Raw genomic sequence first — 18,334 nt, forward strand, 5'->3', positions numbered from 1 at the left:
GCAATGTAGCAGTATCTGCTCTCCTTTTCATGTGTGGTATGACTGAGGCATGCTGCAGCTCTCACAGGTACAGTAGATCCAGCATTGTCTCCCACTTCCCATCCAGGTAATGAAGTCAGCAATGAAGTCTTTCTTTTTTTAAAAACGACTGTCAGTGTGCACCTAGTCCCCTGGACACGGTGTGTTAATTTAGAGCCCATGACAAATATTAAGTAAACAAATACTTCCGTTTATTAAAACTGCAGAGGTGGAATTGGGTGCTTTCAACTGGGGTCCCCTGGCACCTCAAAACATTTGTATTTGTAAAAAGCACTAAGCAAAGCAGGAATAGAAAACAATGATTTCACAGCACTGACAAAATCATAAAAATCGGAATGATAGAAAAAAAAACACGTGTGAGATATTACGAAAATATTCCTGTAGGGTTTGGGGTGTATGGACCCCAGTGATTCGGATTAGGGCTAAAGAAATATGCTAAAATAGTTAAACTCTTTGCATCTAACCCTTCCTCCCTTCCTTCCACAGAGAACATAATAAACTGAGCATTCTATATTTTCTATAAATATGTTTTCCTTCTTTATCTAGTCTTATGAACCTTTAGAATATTAAAAGTATTAAAGTGACATACTCTTTCTCTTCACCAATATAAATTAGTCATACATTTCTGGTTAAGGTAAATAAAAAATACAAAAATTATCATTAATGCTAGATAAATGATTTAAACACTACAGAGTCAAATGTACTTATTTGGGTTTTAGGAAAATTGCACTGTGTTAAAAGCATAGTTTGCACCATTCATAAGTACAGAGCACATATATATCTTAATATTTAGTTGTAGTTAAAAATTAAATATTCTTAAATTATACATGCAAAGGCATAAGCAAAAACACGCCTCTTTAAAAATACCTTTCTTTCCTCAGCAGTGACTCTATCTTTGAACATTATGTCACTGCCCTCTACTGCTAAAAGTTCAACATTACAGTCCCAGAATCTGACCACAGATACATGTCAAAGGGCAACAGAGTCAAAAGCTAACTACTGTATTTCAAATTACATTAAACATGAGTGTTACAAAAACCAAACAAACAAGTATTTCAAGTGTTAGACTAAAAAAAATGAAAAAAACTATCACACATTGTTATATAGTTATTTGGATCATTTAGAGAAATCACTGTTTTACACGATTTCTGTGGTATGAAATCACAGGCATGCTTCTACTTGTTAAGTTAATTACAAAGCATTTCAGAGGCTGACTACACACCTATGGAATAGATATTATGGAAAGTTAGATCCGGGGATCTCGGAAAGCACCAACAAGAAGTAGAAGTAAAGTGGCAACAATGAATCAAACTCCAGCTGCTGTGCATATGGAATCCACTATGGGAAGGGGTTGTCAGGTGTGTAATTGAAACTGGCATCCAGGAACATAGCCAGAGTTCCCAGGGTGGTGATGATGACAAACAACCACAAGAAGAGACGGTCCACCACCAGGGCGATGAACTGCCAGTCTCCTGTCAGCTGCAGAGAACGCACACACGCAGACACAAAACTGAGTCAGCAATGTACCATAAGTAGGTAATGACACAAGAACATCGCTAGGGCATGTCTGGAACAATCTGTACTCAGGAACTGTAGGCAGAGTGAATAACAAGCTGCTTGACACTCACCGAGTCATCCGTGTCCTGCTTCTTCAGCTGCTCGGCCATGTATGTCACAGCAGCGATGGCTGACTTCAGATTGGGAGGGAGGATCAGACAGAAACTGTCAGTGTTGGGGACTCTCTGGAGCTGTACTGTGCTCTCACACCTGAAACACAGAGAGGGAGAACGTCAGCAAAGAAGATGCAAAAACAAAAATGAATAAAAGTAAAGTCACTGCAACTTTGTGGACCTTTTCTCATAACCCCCACAGGAACTTCTCCTTTAGAAGACTTTATTATTGAAAGATGAGACAATAATCATTTTATTTCTCAAGGAAACACATGTCCATTTCAAGATCTTTAACTAGCTTTTATATGCTATATGTTATGCAGCTTAAAAAGCAATACTAAGAGTCTGCAGTCATGCTCGTAGTTGCCTTCGTGTTTGCTAGTTTATGCTAACATGCGCACACTGACAATGCTAACACGCTAATGTGTAGCAGCTAGAGCTTTTTTTGACCCTTCACACTGTCTTAGGCTACGTTCACACTGCAGGTCTTAATGCTCAATTCCGATTTTTTGATCAAATCCGATTTTTTTTGTCTGCTCGTTCACACTACAAATAAAATGCGACAGCAAACGTGCTCTAGTGTGAACGCTCAAAGCGGCCCGCATGCGCAAAAGAAGACGTCACACACAACACGCTCTGTTTAGACCCAAAGCAAACAGTATTGTTTGACTGATGGCCCTTAATATAAAGACTTCGGACTTTACGTTTCCAATTTTTGCATACATAATAATTACATTACATAATAATGTAAATAGCCTAATAATTATCCTTACTGCTGTTTAAGAGAGGAGCGGTGCTTCAAAGGATAGTTGCAGATTTCTGTCAGAATCTGAAGATTATACAGTACAAATAAAATGTTCACGTTTCTCCAACGTTGTCTTCCCAGCAGTTTCACTGACATCTACACGGGATGGCCAGGAAGCGTTCGCGATGTCTTCTCGGGCGCTTCTCCGGAGCTGATAATTGGCATCTGTCTTGTGTCAGTTACGTAAAAGACGGATTTAATGCGACTTGACCGTTCAAACAGCAGTCGCTTTCTAAAACATCGGATATGTATCGGATTCAGTACCACATACGAAAGTGACCCAGATCGGATTTGAAAATATCGGATTTGTGCCGTTCACACTGTCATACCATGATTGGATATGGGTCGCATAGGGTCAAAAAAATCTGATTTGATGCGCTTTCGCCTGCAGTGTGAACGTAGCTGGCTACGTTCACACTGCATGCGAAAGCGCATCAACGCAGTGTGAACGTAGCCTTAAGCGTTTAGCATGTTAATGTGATAACATTTGGTAATTATAGCACAAAGCATTAACCCTCATCCTCTCAACATATTTAACATACACAGACTACCAACTGGGCTCTGTGTAGATCTCAACAATCATAACAGTTGCTACTACTAATCTGGACCATTTTGATTCCAATATAAAATAAATTGAATAAACACACAACCAGTCAGCCCAGCATGTCCTAGGTGGAGTTGTGTGCTTTTGACTGGTGTCCCAATTTAGAATCCATAATTAATCTAACCCCATGCATGGTTTAATATTTATTATAGCAATTACAATATGAGATTCAACTCAAAACCCCTCTTACTGTATAAGACAAAGAACAATGTGTTTTGCAAAGAAAGCACCTTCTAACCTGGAGGATATCTTGCCGCTCGAGTTTGTCACAAAAACACTTCTGTGAGAAGTTAAAAACTGTAGTAACAACCTCATAAATGTTTCAAAACCTGAGATTTATGCTGCGTATGTCACGAGTCACTGTGCAGCGTGGTTAATCTCTGCTAAAACAAAGCATGACTCTGTTTAGACACATCTGTCTTGTCTCTTTATAACATACAGAATGTGTCTTTGTGTGTCCTTGACCCAGGCAGGCTTCCTGCAGCTTCTCTAAACACTGAGTGACAGCAGCAAACTCCAAGCAGAGGGGTTAACGTTTACGTGATGCAGTAACATTTGACTTCTTCATTCTTTGTCTCACACAGCTGTTCCATGAAGCGAAACACATGTGCTGACACAATCTTTATATTTATATTAGGCCTCTTTTATTTTTGTGATAGGACGGTCGAACAGACAGACGGAATAACATGCAGGAAATGGACCAGGGAAGAGTCAAACCGCTGTTACAGCCATTCGGCATAAGGGTCAAACCACCAAATTATACTGAGACCCAGGCAGGATCTTTCTTCTTTCTTCTGCTCTGTAACTCACTTGCTTCGTAACAAACTAAACTTCATAATTAAACCAAAAGACTAGATTATGAAATGACAAATTTGAGGGATTTATGCAATCTATCTATGTCTATAAAATTAAGATTGTCACCTGTATTTTGCACATCCTTTGTATTAAATAAAGCATTTCTATTTGAGTGTGATGTATCCATGCCTTTTATCCCACTTATTAAATTTGGGGATGGAAAATGGTGGAGAGAGTTCATACCTTTCTTTTGAGAACAGTTACGCTGTGCTCCAACTTTTCTTTGCACCCACTAGATTCACATTGTTTTCATTCTTCATTATATGAAAACATGTAGATATCATGGATGCATATCATGTAACAGGCTGGCTGGGCACCACAGTGCACCTGTCACACTGGCACCATCACTACATATCTGCAGTCTATGTATATGGTCTATAGTTGTTCAGTGTGAGAGTCGATAACTAGCACCAGAATGAGGACGGCGTCAGTAAGGAAGCAGGACGTGTTACAGAAAGACAGCATGACAACAGATGGATAGGACAGTAAAAATGAATCAACTCCCATAGGAAGGCTGGTGCTGGTGTATGCATCCGTGTGTGTGCGTGTGTGCGTGTGCGTGTGCGTGCGTGTGTGTGCGTGTGTGTGTGTGCGTGTGTGTGGTAAGTAGTGGTCCACACGCCACCCACATTCCACAGCTTGTATTCATTACCTCAGATTCACGGAGTCCTCACTGTGACAAACACACACAGGCACATGTATGTACTGTACATTGGGACTGTAACTATACCATCATGTAAATATATCTATATTGAGTTTAACTCTTATTAGAGGGGAAAAAACATAAAAAACAAAATAAAAGAAATTTGCCCAAACTGCATGCTTGCTTCAAGATGTGGGAATAGAACATGTATGCATATATGTATGCATATGTATACTCTCTGTGAATGGTACTCATGGCCATTGATCAGTGGTTGTTGATCAATGGTCATGAGAATTTGCATAATTAAGATTAAGGAACTGACCTCCCAGCCCATTGTTCCTTCAGTGGGCTGGTTTCAGTCATTATGCAAATGTGCTGTTTATAAGATTTGGGGAAACCTGCAGTCAGCTGAGACTGAAGATGTCACTTGGATGAGTGACGAAACTTTTCTCCCACAAAACGCTACGTCCAGATGAACAGAATCAACTTTTGAACATGTATGCACTTTATAACAAGCACACAGAGTTTGGAATAGTATAAAGTTGTCTCATATCACCAAACATCCACAAAATTCTTATTCAAAAAAATTCTTATAAGCAACAAGTCTGATAGTCAACTGATAAGTGAAATCAAGTTACAGTGTGTTGCCTCATTTTTCACAGAACCGGATGAGGCAACAGACATATAGATGAATCATGTCTGTATTTCTATGATAGCACAGCCACCATCTCTCCCACATCTAACATGACAAAAGCCTCCTATGCCTCTATCACTCAGCACCAGCTTTCCCTTCCACTCATCTATTCTTCACTGTCCCTCGAACTCCTTTCTGTGGGATTACCCCCTAATGCCAAACCTAAACAGAGGCTTAGTGGCTGGCGACTGTGGATGTGGGTGTGGGGCTTAGCTGGGGCTGAATGTGATGCTTTTGGAACAGGATGAGAGCTGTCCAGCACAAGATCTCATTCATGGGACTGTGAAGCTGGTTATGAGGCAAGACCCACGAGGCAAGGTACCAGCTGATTAGCCAGAATGAAGCAGGTAACATAAAGACATCATGTTTCTAAGCAACTACACTCTTTCTGGTTATCTTGAGTAGCTTATCTCACCCATTCTTAACTACTACCAATGACAGTATGAAGCAAAACATGAACAACCCTAAAACTGCATTATGACACGGCTTTAACATGCACACGCACATTCTAGTCATTTTATTAAAACAGTAAGCTGAGCATCTGGATTGAATTGTTGATGCATTTCAGAAAACATAAAATAATTACCAAAACTTGCTCAAATTCATCATCTGACAGTGATTATCATTGCACGTTCTGCAGTTCATCAGTGGTAATAGGTATTATAATGTTTCAGTCAGGACTACAGAAGCAGACCAGATTTGTGGAATCTCAGTCTCAACTCATTTGTATAGCGCCAAATCGCAACAACAGTTGTCTCAAGGTGCTCGCTAATGGAGATTTGCTGCATAATGCGGTTATGGCGTTAATGTCATTTTAACGAGATTGTTATAATGTTATAATCCAACTTGTGGAGATTTGAATATATATTCTGCATTTCAGTCATGCCTTTGAAGAATCCAATACATTCTGAATTAGTACGACAATTCAATTCTTAAAAACACCTTTAACACAATCTTATTAGATATGATATCAGAAGGCTCAAGGAGATGTGTTTACTGTTGCAGCCTTGACAGATCCTCTGAGCTTCTGCAATGATGGCTATAACTCTGCCAACTCCAGCACACAGTGTACTTTACTATAATAGCTGATCTGGCACCAGATCCAACATTCACACTTTGGCACACTCTACAAAGGAGATTCATGCCCACACTGGCTTTTATTAATGTTAATAGAAATAGCTTTCCCCATCAGGATCTGCACATCTCAGCTTAGAAGGAGGCTGAATCAGGATGAATTAGCCTCAGGGTCAATACTTCAGCTCTGTGGTTCTTAATATTCGTGACAGGCGCTAGAACTTTTTGGCAGTCTGTCTTTATTTGATGAGATAAACCAATACATTTAATCCCATCAAACATGTTACATTTTTGCCTGAAGAAAAATGAATATTTGTAAAAGTTTTCTGCTAGTGGAAAACTTTGTGTGGAGTCTGTCTTACCAACTTTGCTGATGTGCATAACACAAACTCCACTTATTTCTATTTCTTAGTTATTTAATGCCTTGAAAAAAAAACTGCCCGCTCATTTTTTTCACAACCATTCACAGACCTATTCGCTGGTTAAGACTTGTTTTAATAGTTAAAGTTAGAATTTAGCTTAGGGTTGGGGAAAGGTTTCACCTTTATAGTTGTGATGTTTTTTGTTTGCTCAACCTGTGGCATTCAACCCTAACCCTATTCTGGTGCAATATGTCTTTTTTTTTTTAACTTATATTAAAAACAATTCACTTAAATGTTGGTTTTCAGGGAAACAGAAAATATTAATTCTAACTGGCACCCATCAAAATATGTTCATATTCTTCCCAAAAGTACGTTTTGGTTGCTGTCAGAATGGAGTCGGGGTTGAGGTTGAGGATCAATGTCAGTACATTTTGATTCAGAGAGAGCCTTACAGCCATACCTGTACATTTATATATATGTGGGTTAGAGTTAAGCTTCTTCCACAAACACCAGAGCAGGCAGTATCCACATGATTTCTGCACAAAATCTGAGATCTGAGAGGAGCTAATCAAAATGACAACAAGCCAACTGCTGTTTCCTGGCAATAAACCAAAGAAGTTTGAAGTATATTGGCTCAGCGATTGTCAAGGAAGGTTACAAATAGATGAACAAAGCTTTTGTGAATTATTAATACGAAGAAAATGAAGTAGATATTTTTGGATACTCATACAATTTCATTTAGACACAGTCACACCTCTAATAGATTGCTTTTTTTCTTTGTCATACCTGCCTCGCCAAGGTAAGACAAGATCAGGGTTGATCTTGCGAATGAAATACTCTCCTCCCGGCTGTCGCCCATTGTAGCTTTGAATAGGTGTGTCATCAGAAGATTCCTCTTCCAAAAAGGGTTCCTCTGGTTTTGGCCTCATCATGCCAATGTATTTAGGCAGGAAATGTATGAACACCTGAAAAATCAAATGGAGGAATTCAGTGGTTTCACAGAGGTTTGTACTTTTGTTTCAAGCTGACCCAACTTAACCCAAGCATAAATTACAACTTTATAGAAGGTATCTGTTTTACTCTGTGGCTTTACATGTAATGTCACTTTTCAAACAATGAATTCAGACAAACTACAATCAACAACTACTTAATTTAACACACTTTTGCAAAGTGCCTAATCATAAGAGTCAGCAAAAATTCAGAAGCTAATTGCTATTAGATTGTTAACTTTGAATGTCAACACTCATTCAATTGTATCCATTTTTGCCATCTGTAAGTGGTGCATTTTTATGTCCTATCCAACCAAATTTCATACTGACCTTTGTATTTTTATCATATGCTTACATACTTTCAAATTATAGAATTATAATGTGCACAAAACCCTTTTTAATGAATCTGTGGAACGTGGTTTAGTAAATTCTCACCTGCTTATTCTGCTGTTCTGCTATTCTGGTAATGCAGTTAAACATAATGAACCTTTATTCATTAATTATCAATCACATTTCATGTGTATAATAATAAATTAACACTATACACCCCTCTGCGTTTTTTGATAATATTAACGCTCTAAAGTTTAAGGCATCATATTTAGGAAAATTAACCCAGTATTTTTTGGGAGAAAGACAAAAGTACTACTTCTGGGAGGGAAATGTGAAAAGTTGTTTTTTGTTGTCTGTTTGCAAGACTTGAAAGAACAATTTTCTAAAAACACAAATGAAATATTCTGATTGGCTAAAATTAGGGTTGGGCGGGGCTAGGGCAGTCACAGATGGCCCAGCAGTGTAAATGTGAGCTTACAGTTAGAGAAAAATAAACACTAAATAAAGTCTTCTTAACCCTCCTGTTATGTTGGCTGTCAAATTGACCCATTCTGGTGTGAAATGATCTACAGTATATTGTGTACTACAACGTCTCTGGAGACTCAGTATTTTCTCCCATTTCATAATGAGTGCTGTCAGATGGGAGACAGATACGGTGACAGTTATTATTATCCCATAAAAAAATAATAATGTTAAAGAGGTTTTTTTAATAATTGGTGTCATGAAAAACTATTATATTTTATATATAGGTCTTTCCAGCGTACTTTTAAAAAAATGATTTACGTTTTTTTGTAAAAATATATTCTCATTGAACCATGACCTATAAGACCGTAACTAAACATGCCCTGGGTCAGGAACACAAAACACATTGCTGCACCTGAGAAACTGACATCACAGGACAGTTAAATTACATATAAAGTAACCTTTATGATATCCTCAAAGTTTAAGTATATTCATAAAAAAAATTATATGTGATCCATGATTTCAAATTCTTACATAAACATTTTAGATGATTATTAAATACCTTTCGGACCCAGCTTGGCATGATGTGTGTGCTGGGTGTTCGGTGATGCAGGTTGAGGACTACCACACTTAGGATGACAGAGAAGGTCACCAAGATCATAGTGAACATGACGTAGTTGACAATAATTGGGATGCCGAGGGAAGTCTCTGGGACCTTGTCAGCCAGCAGCAACATGAAGACAGTCAGAGCAATGAGGACGGAAATGGAAAGAGTCATTTTCTCTCCTGTAAAGAAAAGGGACAAGTTGACAAATTAATTATGACAGTAAGGTAGAAAACATTTTGTCTGTAGACAGTGTTATACTAACAAGAGCAGAATTCAAGACATTAAGGAACTTGCTATCAAGAGACTTGCTGATATTTATCAGACTCAGGCTGATTTCCATCAATTTCAGGGTTTAGCAATTGGCTCTAATCTGGTTATACACTGAGGTACTATATCAAACTGCTATCTTTTAGTCAGTGGTATCTTAGGCCGAGCAGCCTGCTAGGTTTGTTATACACTTGTAAAAACCCTGAAGCTTTCCGTTGAATATGTTCTGCTGTTTTGTTTGTTTTTTCATTGGCAGTGAAGCATTATTATGAAATGTGTCTGCAAAACGACAGTTAATAACAGTGATCCATCATTCACCTTCAATGTGTTGTAGATCAATACAGTTCTTTAAAGGTCGCCCTGACTTACAGAGCAGCTCAAATTAGACACATGCTTATTGTCATGAGATTAGGCAGTTTTTCACTTCCTATGCTTGCTCTTGGCAATGATGTGTAGTCATAATGTCACAACATGTCACATGTGCTGACCTGCTCCAGGAGGCAGGTAGAAGACAAATATAGCCAACACGCTGGTGAGGATACAGGGCACAATGATGTTGATGATGTAGAAAAGAGGCTTCCTCTCTATGATGAGATAGAAGGTGATGTCCTCATACAGGTCCTCCTTAACGTTCTTTCTTGTTGGTTTGTGACAAATGGCCCATTCACCATTCTCTGTCCAAGGTGAGGCGCAAGGAGAAGAAGTTAAATGTAAAGAGGATTTATTCTAAATCAGACACAGTCTGGTAAATAAAAAATGAAGCCACTTAAAAAAATGTACGTACAGAACACGTAAAGCACAGGTGTCAAACTCCAGGCCTCGAGGGCCGGTGTCCTGCAGGTTTTAGATATGTCCTTGATCCAACACAGCTGATTCAAATGGTTAAATGACCTCCTCAACATGTCTTGAATTTCTCCAGAGGCCTAGAAATAAACTCATCATGTGATTCAGGTGTGTTGACCCAGGGGGAGATCTAAAATCTGCAGGACACCAGCCCTCGAGGCCTGGAGTTCGACACCCTGTTCACAAAAACAGGACAAATACTGAAAAGCATCACTACGTGCACCAACCAGTGAAAGCGTTCTCATCTATTACAATCTCTTGGATCTCTTTGCCGTCATCATCCAGAAAGTATTGCAGGTCAACCTCAGAGGAATCATAGGTGTACGAGCGGAAAATCATGCTGCAGTTTTGCCAGTCAAATGGGAAGTACGCCACCTATAGATTGTTAAAGTCAACATATCATTTTGAAGATGACTCTCAAAAAAGCTCCAAGGAGGAACCGTCTATGCACTGGTACTGTTTCAATGGAAACGAGCTTAGACTGTACCTCTATAGAGCAGGAACTGCGGTAGATGGCGGGTGGAAGCCAGTTAACAGTGCCGTCACTGTAAACCAAGACGTTGACGTACAGAGCCACATCAAACTGGCCGTCATTACTGAAGGAAGAGAAACGTGACATTTATTGAGGCAAAGTATCTATCCTATCACAGCATCAAACAAATACCAATGTTGGTGCTGATCAATCTGACACGATGTGGCGTGTCCAAACAAATACTATGATTGGTTTGATTATAATCCAAATAGACAAATTAAAAAGTTCATCTTGACAGGAAGTCAGGGGATCATTGAACTTATTATAAATCATCCAAGAAGAAACATGATAGTACTACTCACTACTTGAGATATTCTAAGTCTTGGCCAAATGTGGTGGACCAACCTCGTCTTTAGGGCAGGCACTCTGTTAGTCATGATGCAAGATGTTGTAAGTGTGAGTGCAGTCAGGACACTCACTTGTTTATGAGGTAGATGTCAGGTCGCCACACCTTGTTGGGAGGAATTCTCAGAACATTAATGTCGTCATATTCAGCTGGGTTCCAGGACAGCCTGTAGTCTGTCCATTCCTGCAGGGATGAACAAAAGGAGAAAGGCAAAGTGAATCACGAAAAAGAGTAAACAGCCGAACAGACAACAGGTGATGTCCCTGTCATTCCCATCTTTGATTCTCCAGCGTTTGGCAAGTCATTTAATCCCACTGACATAAACATTCACAATCAAGCACACATACTGTCACAAACAGAGCAGCCATCCTGAAATCTAATCAGCGAGGGCGAGGGAGTGAACTGAGACAGTGAGTCAGAGAAAAAGAGAGATAAAACATGAAATAATTTGTAGTTATGAAAAGTGACAAGTCCGTTTGAGGGCAGAGCGAAGGAGCACAGGAGAGAGGCATCAGAGCAAGGCTCACTAATGAAGATGAATGTTTTCATGCTCATACCAGATTCATGAACACGTTAGTCGTCATCTCGCCGTTCTTCTCATTCTGCAGTGGGATAATAACAGGGAGAGGGGTGGACGTATGTACATTAGTGATGCCACTATATCTTGTTGTGTATGACAGTACCATTACTTTCAGACCTCCTCTATTGAAACTAATCGAGACAGATGAGTGTGATCCTGGTTCTATTCAAACTCAGCAATCAAATTACATTTTAGGTAAAAGATAGAGTGCGAATGTATTTTAGACATGGTGTAGAAGCATACAATGCTATGAAGTAATTGTTTCCTTCCTTTCTTTAGCATATTTTTTTTCACAGTTACATATTTCCAATCATTAAAATAATTATATTATTAGATAAAGAAAATAAATACAAATTGTAGTTTTACCCGGTGCTATGTAAAGAAAAGTAATTGCCCCTTAAATCTAATTACTGGTTATGCCCTCCTCAGCAGCATGAACAGCAATCAAGCGTTTGTGATAACTGGCAAAGAGTCTTTCGCAACACTGTGTAGAAATTTAAACCACTCTTCTTTGCAGAATTGTTTTGACTTGGCCACAGTAGAGGGTTTTCAAACAATGCATGGCAAGTTTAAAGTCTTTCAAAAGCATCTTAATTGGAAATAAGTTCAGACTGCTTTCTTTGAGCCAGTCAGAGTTGGACTTGGATGTATTCTGGATCATTATCCTCAAATATGCTTCAGCATTGGACATTGTTCCACCAATTACAGCAAGTCATCCAAGCCCTGAAGCAGCCCTGGACCATCACTTTACCACTACCATGTTTGACTATTGGTACGATTATTTTCATGAATTCTGTTAATCTTACAACAGATGTAACTAGACTCAGACCTTCCAGAAAGTTCCATTTTTGTCTCGTCAGTCTACAGAAAATATGTTTCAAGGACAATGTGAGATGAGCCTGTGGTGTCGTTGTTGTTGTTGTTTTTGGTCAGCAGTGGTTGTTGTCTCCTCAGAACTCTCCCTGGATGCCAATTTTTGCTCATTCACTTTCCTATTGTTGAAACATGAACACTAAACTTAAATATGACAAGTAAGGCCTGCAGGTCTTCAGATACTGTTCTGGGTTCTTTTGTGATCTCTTTGATGAGTTGTCAGTATGGTCTTGGAGTAATTTTGTTAGGTCAACCAGTTAGAAATGGCTTTGATGTCAACGACTTTGTATGTCAATGGTTTCATTAGATCCTGGCATGTTGTGCTGCTGTTTGAGATCTTTTAGCTTACTTCATTTTGTCAGAGTTTCCATTTAAGTGATTTCTTCATTTGAGAGATCACGTAGGGCCAAGTAAGTTTGGATAGTCTTGTTACAGATTAAGAAAGGGATTTGGCATTTCATTTATTGTGCTGTAATATTTTTGGATTTGAAATAGCTAAAAATTTAGTTTAAACTGGTACATATAAAGCCAGCCCTATCCGGAATCCTTAACTGGTAGGATGTAGAATATTTTGTTTGCATGTCTGAGGGAATATTTATGTTTATGTTGTTCATTTACCAAGCTGACAAGCTGAGAGAGGGTCATCCCCACCCGCACCGTCACCTTATCCTCCCAGTAACGAGCTGGTCTCACTTTCATGTTGTAGTTTTCAAATAGCTTCTGATGAAGCCTTCTCTCTGTTTCAGAGGCTCCTGCATGAAGGCATGAATGCAGACACATAGTATAATGAAGAGAAAATGATAAAAAAAAAAAAAACATCTGCAAAAGGAACAGCAGTGATATTAAGAACAAAAATGCAACAAAGAAAAAGGAAGGATGAAAATCTGGTGAAGGGAAGAAGTGGTAAAATAAAGAGAGACAGCAAGGCCTTAGAGATCCTATAAAACAAATAGATCTTTCAATGTGAAATTTTGCATTTTATACATGAAATCACAAAAAAAGAAATGGCACTGGAGTCACAAATGAAAATTCTGCAGTGGCATAGATGGCAGTTATCTCACCAATGCCCTTAAAGAGTCCGTCATCAGGCCTGTTGTTTCATATTTAACTATGCAACTGTAGTAACTGTGCAGGCTACTACAGTTACATAGTTGTAGAAAATTAGAAATGCCTCATCCATGTTTTTGCGTCTTCCAGATTTGTGTTTTACTCTAGTATTAGCAAGCAGAAGATGCAGAAATCTGAGCTCTTTACTTTACATTAGAAGAAGATTACCGGACTTTTTCATCTATGTTCTAAAGTTATCATTCTGTTCTGTCACATAACTACAGTGATAGATCCTCATATCAAACCTGGACAAGTCTCAAATAATGATGTCAGTGTGTGTTTAAGTGATCTCTGTGTGCCAACAGCTCTGTCTCTCATCCACTAGTTTCAACTGTGAATCTTACAAAACAGCAGAGCTGGGAATTAGTATAATGTCTATAAATGCATGTAAATGTTGTATAGCCTATTTTATTACAAATTAAAATAAAACATTGACCTTAGATCTATTACCACTTAAAAGTTTTACGTTTGTTAGATTGTCAGTCACTTGCATACTTTTGGCATGTTCAAAGGTGCTATAGAAGTAAGGTTTAATTGACTAAAAAAAAAGCGAAAGGCTTGAACAATTCTTAGTGTATGTGAGTGAGATAAAGTTCAACACAAGCAAGTCACATGTTGATTTGTGGATTTGAGTCACTGACACCAAACCACAGCATGTTTGCTCTTCAGGAATCACTGAGTCAGGCCTGCAGTGGTTTGAGGTTCAGTTCCCACTGAGATTAGCTACGCTAAAAATATCATCTAATCTATATTGTGGACAGACCGCTGCGCTGTTATGTTGTTCATACTCAAACACGTATCAGCAGGCTACTTATTATTATTAGTTAGAATTTACAATTATTCTGAATATCAATACTGCATTTGTGAGATATGGTCGATTTACATGAGCAAATAAAAGTGATAGATCTAAAGTTTATGATTATAAAGGGGCAAAAGACATAACAGCAGTGTGAGATAAGGCAGGATAGGCCCCAAAACACAACTTTATTGCTGGAATTACAGAATACAAACTTAAACCGGGAATATGCTTGGAGTCAAACTAACACACAGGCAGAACACACAGCCAGGGAATGAGGGAGAGCACGACAAAACACACAAGGAAATGCAGACAGGATAAACACAGGGAATCAAGGCAGAGTGGAAACACCTGGGAAACACAGCTGGATAATAATCTAACAGGCGAGTGAAGCAAACCATGAACCATCAGTTTTACTTCATGAGGATGAAGCACACTGTCAAAATAAAACAGGAAGCATGAGAAACACACACTGAGATTCAGACTGACTAACTACAGGGAACTGGGGAACGAGGGAGCAAGACAAGACATGGAGACACAGAGTGACGGCAAGAGAGCGAGGGACAGAACTGAACATACATAACAAGACATGATAGACTCCACAGGTAGGCAGCACAAACGCTAGGTCAGAGACCCAGGACCATGACAATCATATTTTTAACTATGCTTTTTAGGAAATCCATCCTTCTACTTGTGCCGTCACAGATCTCCAGGTAAAGTTTGCAGAAAGTGTCTAAAACTGTCAACGCAAATCTAAGCTGAAGATGTAGGATCTTGATTTGTATATGCATGTCATGATGTGTACTTCTTGTATACTTGTGCCCAGGCACCTAAATTAGTAATGAAATCTATAATGTCATCATACAAACACATTACACAAGTTTTACAAATACTGTATACTTAATGAACCGAGGCATAAATTAAAATTTGTAATCAACTTAATTTATTTACTGTCATACTGTTATACTGTATCCAACATCTGTTGAAAAGAAAGGATATTTGAAAACTGGAAATCAGCCTATGCTGGAGCTCAAACCAGGACATGAATGCATGTGTCAGATTAACACACATAAAGGAGATTTCGCTCAACCCAAAGCTGTTTTGTTCTTAGTTTGTGTCCGTGAGGAGACAATTATGATAAACATGAAGAAATATTAATCAACATCAGTTTCTTAAATGCCAAAAGAATTGTTCTGAGGGAAAAAACAAACCAAACCAAAAGAAACACAGATAAAGCCATGTTAAACTTTCCACTAGAAAGGAGAAGATATGTAAAAAATAAAGTTTTCATAGGTTTGGTTCTTGAAAACAAAAATATAAAGAAATTAGGGGCGGCTCAAAACGTTTGCGCAGTACTGTAAATTAACTGCATCAGTAGAATTGTACTTAGACATTATTATTATTATTATTATTGTCATTTAATCTCTGTCAAGTTATAATGTTTTAAAAAGACAATGTCTTAGAAGTCATGTATCACAGAAAGCTCAGCATTAGGGACTCTTTCTTTCCAAATATGCGATTAAACAGCATGTGGCAAAGACAGAGGACAGACGGGACACGCAGGAGAGGCAGGGCAGGTGCTGGTGGTGTACGATGGGTAGCAAAGGTGACTGAGCTAATGTAATTGATATGTAGTAAGGGAATAGGATCAAAGGGATGGCTGAGATACCAGCTCCATCAGGGACAAAATTAGATTCTGATTAACAAACAATGATGTGTTAATGTGATTCATTATATGTTCCAGAGGAGAAGAAGGAGGCCACTCTTGTTTTCAAGTGGACAACATCTGTGGAAGGACATAAAATACAGGCTTTGTTCCCCTGGGACTGCAGTTTTATCGCTGATGAAACATACCTGTAAATTCTCACTGGCTGTGTGACAAAAGGTCAAGAAATGGCCACAATCATGGTGGAATTCACCTGTGCAGCTTTTTTTTTTTTTTGTCATTCATTTATTTCTTTTGCTTTTCACTCACATTATGGTGTCAGGAGGTCAAGGTTATTGTAGGGTCTTTACCTTACTATAGGAAGCGCCTTGAGGGAACTGCTGCTGTGAATTGGCACTATATAAATGAAACTGACCTTGAGCTGAACCTGGTTAAATCAATTTTAATCATGATTTTAACGCCTAGCCTTTCCCACTCAAAAATGGGGGAATTAAAAAAAAGAACATCAAGAAAAAAAACAGGAGATGGAATCAATAGCAATTTAACTGGAGTGACAGGGTGAAGTTGTGGATGTGAGATACTTGTGTGTTATCTGATTTGACTGGAGCTGTCTGATTCAAATTATGCCTCGATTCCTCCACATGAAAACAGATTCCCTTCGATCCCACCAGGAAATAGTTAGCAGTTAGGACACATAGACGAATAGGAACACTGCACCGCAGGTCACCAGCAACCATGGTTGTTTGTTTTTAGTTGAAGTTAAAAGTTAACGGCAGTTTTCCATTTTTTTATGTTGTTCCTTTGTTTGTTTTTTAGTATAATGAACATTTCACTATGTAGGTTTTGATTTAGATGGAAGAGAAACATCATGTCTCTCTTCTGAAAATACTTATTAGTAAACATGCTGCTATTAGTTCCAGGAATGCTCATTAGCCAGATTTATGTGGCCAGATTATGCGACATTTAATCATCTTAGCATGATTCATCTTAAAATCTATTTTTAAACATCCTCAAACCATGAAAACTAGTGTCACACACTGGCATTCCTAAAAACGTCCTTACCAGTGAAAGTAAGGCAAAAGCAGCCACACACGAAGAGAAAGGTATTCATCCTCATGCTAGTGCTCAGGTACATCTTCATTTGTCCAATAATGGCAATCATATCATCTTCTGGACTCTTGTTAGCCAACCAAAGGCTCTTCTAGCAGCCACAGCCAGTCACGTCCCACCTTCACCTGGATACAAGATGAATGGTCACCCCCTAAAAGCTCAGGAAAATCAGTGCCCTGCTCCAGCTGGGTTACAGCTAGTTAACACCCCGAACGGCACACGCTCTTCAGCTAACGACCCTGTCTCCTGTCCTTTCGTCTCTTTTGTGGCCATGACTCTCTGGGTGAAACCATGACCTGATTGGATGGATGTGCTGGGGGGGTGCGCTTGTACTAGGAACTCTGAGGGGCAGGCACCTGTTGGTGCTCACCAATCTGAGGTTAGCACTGCGGGGATTGTGTGTGGGAGTAAGAGGAAGTGGAGGGGGTGGTATGGCTATGTGCTGTGGGTTATGACAATGGAGATATTTTTGGGAAGTTGATTGGGGGGTTGTCGGTAGGCGAAGGATGATTGGTGGTGCTGTAAAGCTGATGTGGGTCATGCTGTAGGTGGCTTCTCTGGCTCTCTTAACTTTTAATGCCTGCTTGATCCCTTCAGCTATTCATCTTCCCTGGTAAATCAAATCTTCTCTACCTCCTTCAGGCTTTAAATATTCATTTTCAGCCTCCCACCTTAGGGGTTGTTGCAGTCATACCCATTGCACTGTGCTGTGTGTGGTATCATCTGGCTGTTATATCCCTGAGTTAAATTGGTTTTCAAATATTAAGCAGTTTTCTGAAAAGGTGGACAATGAAAAAATTATTATGCTCATTAGTTTTACAGGAATAGCTTGTCATCAAAGTTTTATTTTATGTCCTTTAAACAGGTGTGCAAAAGTATCCTGGGGGGAAAATGCAGTAATTTAAAGGCACTATGTGTGGAATTTTGACTTCCCAGCTGCTGCCCCCTAGTGGTGTGACACCAATAAGAGCAGTTTATATCCACCAAGACTCAAAACTTCATCCATATCATGCAGGAACTGAGCCCCAGGATCCAGAAGGTCAGTGTTTTTAATTTCAGCTTAATATTGTCTGTGTCCTT

At 39.0% G+C, this 18,334-nt stretch overlaps 1 protein-coding gene across 1 annotated transcript; it reads right to left on the reverse strand.

The window, feature by feature from the left end:
• Window positions 1-234: 234 nt before the first annotated feature.
• chrnb1l (cholinergic receptor, nicotinic, beta 1 (muscle) like) lies at window positions 235-17,877 on the reverse strand. The gene is made up of 11 exons (XM_080897269.1): window positions 17,207-17,877; window positions 13,194-13,327; window positions 11,680-11,724; window positions 11,196-11,305; window positions 10,732-10,840; window positions 10,472-10,619; window positions 9,890-10,075; window positions 9,090-9,313; window positions 7,533-7,711; window positions 1,668-1,806; window positions 235-1,518 (listed from the first exon to the last, which is right to left on the reverse strand). The coding sequence occupies exons 1-11, from the start codon at window positions 17,304-17,306 to the stop codon at window positions 1,378-1,380; spliced, it is 1,515 nt and encodes a 504-aa protein (XP_080753395.1). The 5' UTR covers window positions 17,307-17,877; the 3' UTR covers window positions 235-1,377.
• Between the last annotated feature and the right edge of the window lie 457 nt (window positions 17,878-18,334).

This window comes from Rhamphochromis sp. 'chilingali', assembly GCF_963969265.1.
Source record: "Rhamphochromis sp. 'chilingali' genome assembly, chromosome: 1".
In the NCBI taxonomy this organism is placed as follows: Eukaryota; Metazoa; Chordata; class Actinopteri; order Cichliformes; family Cichlidae; genus Rhamphochromis; species Rhamphochromis sp. 'chilingali'.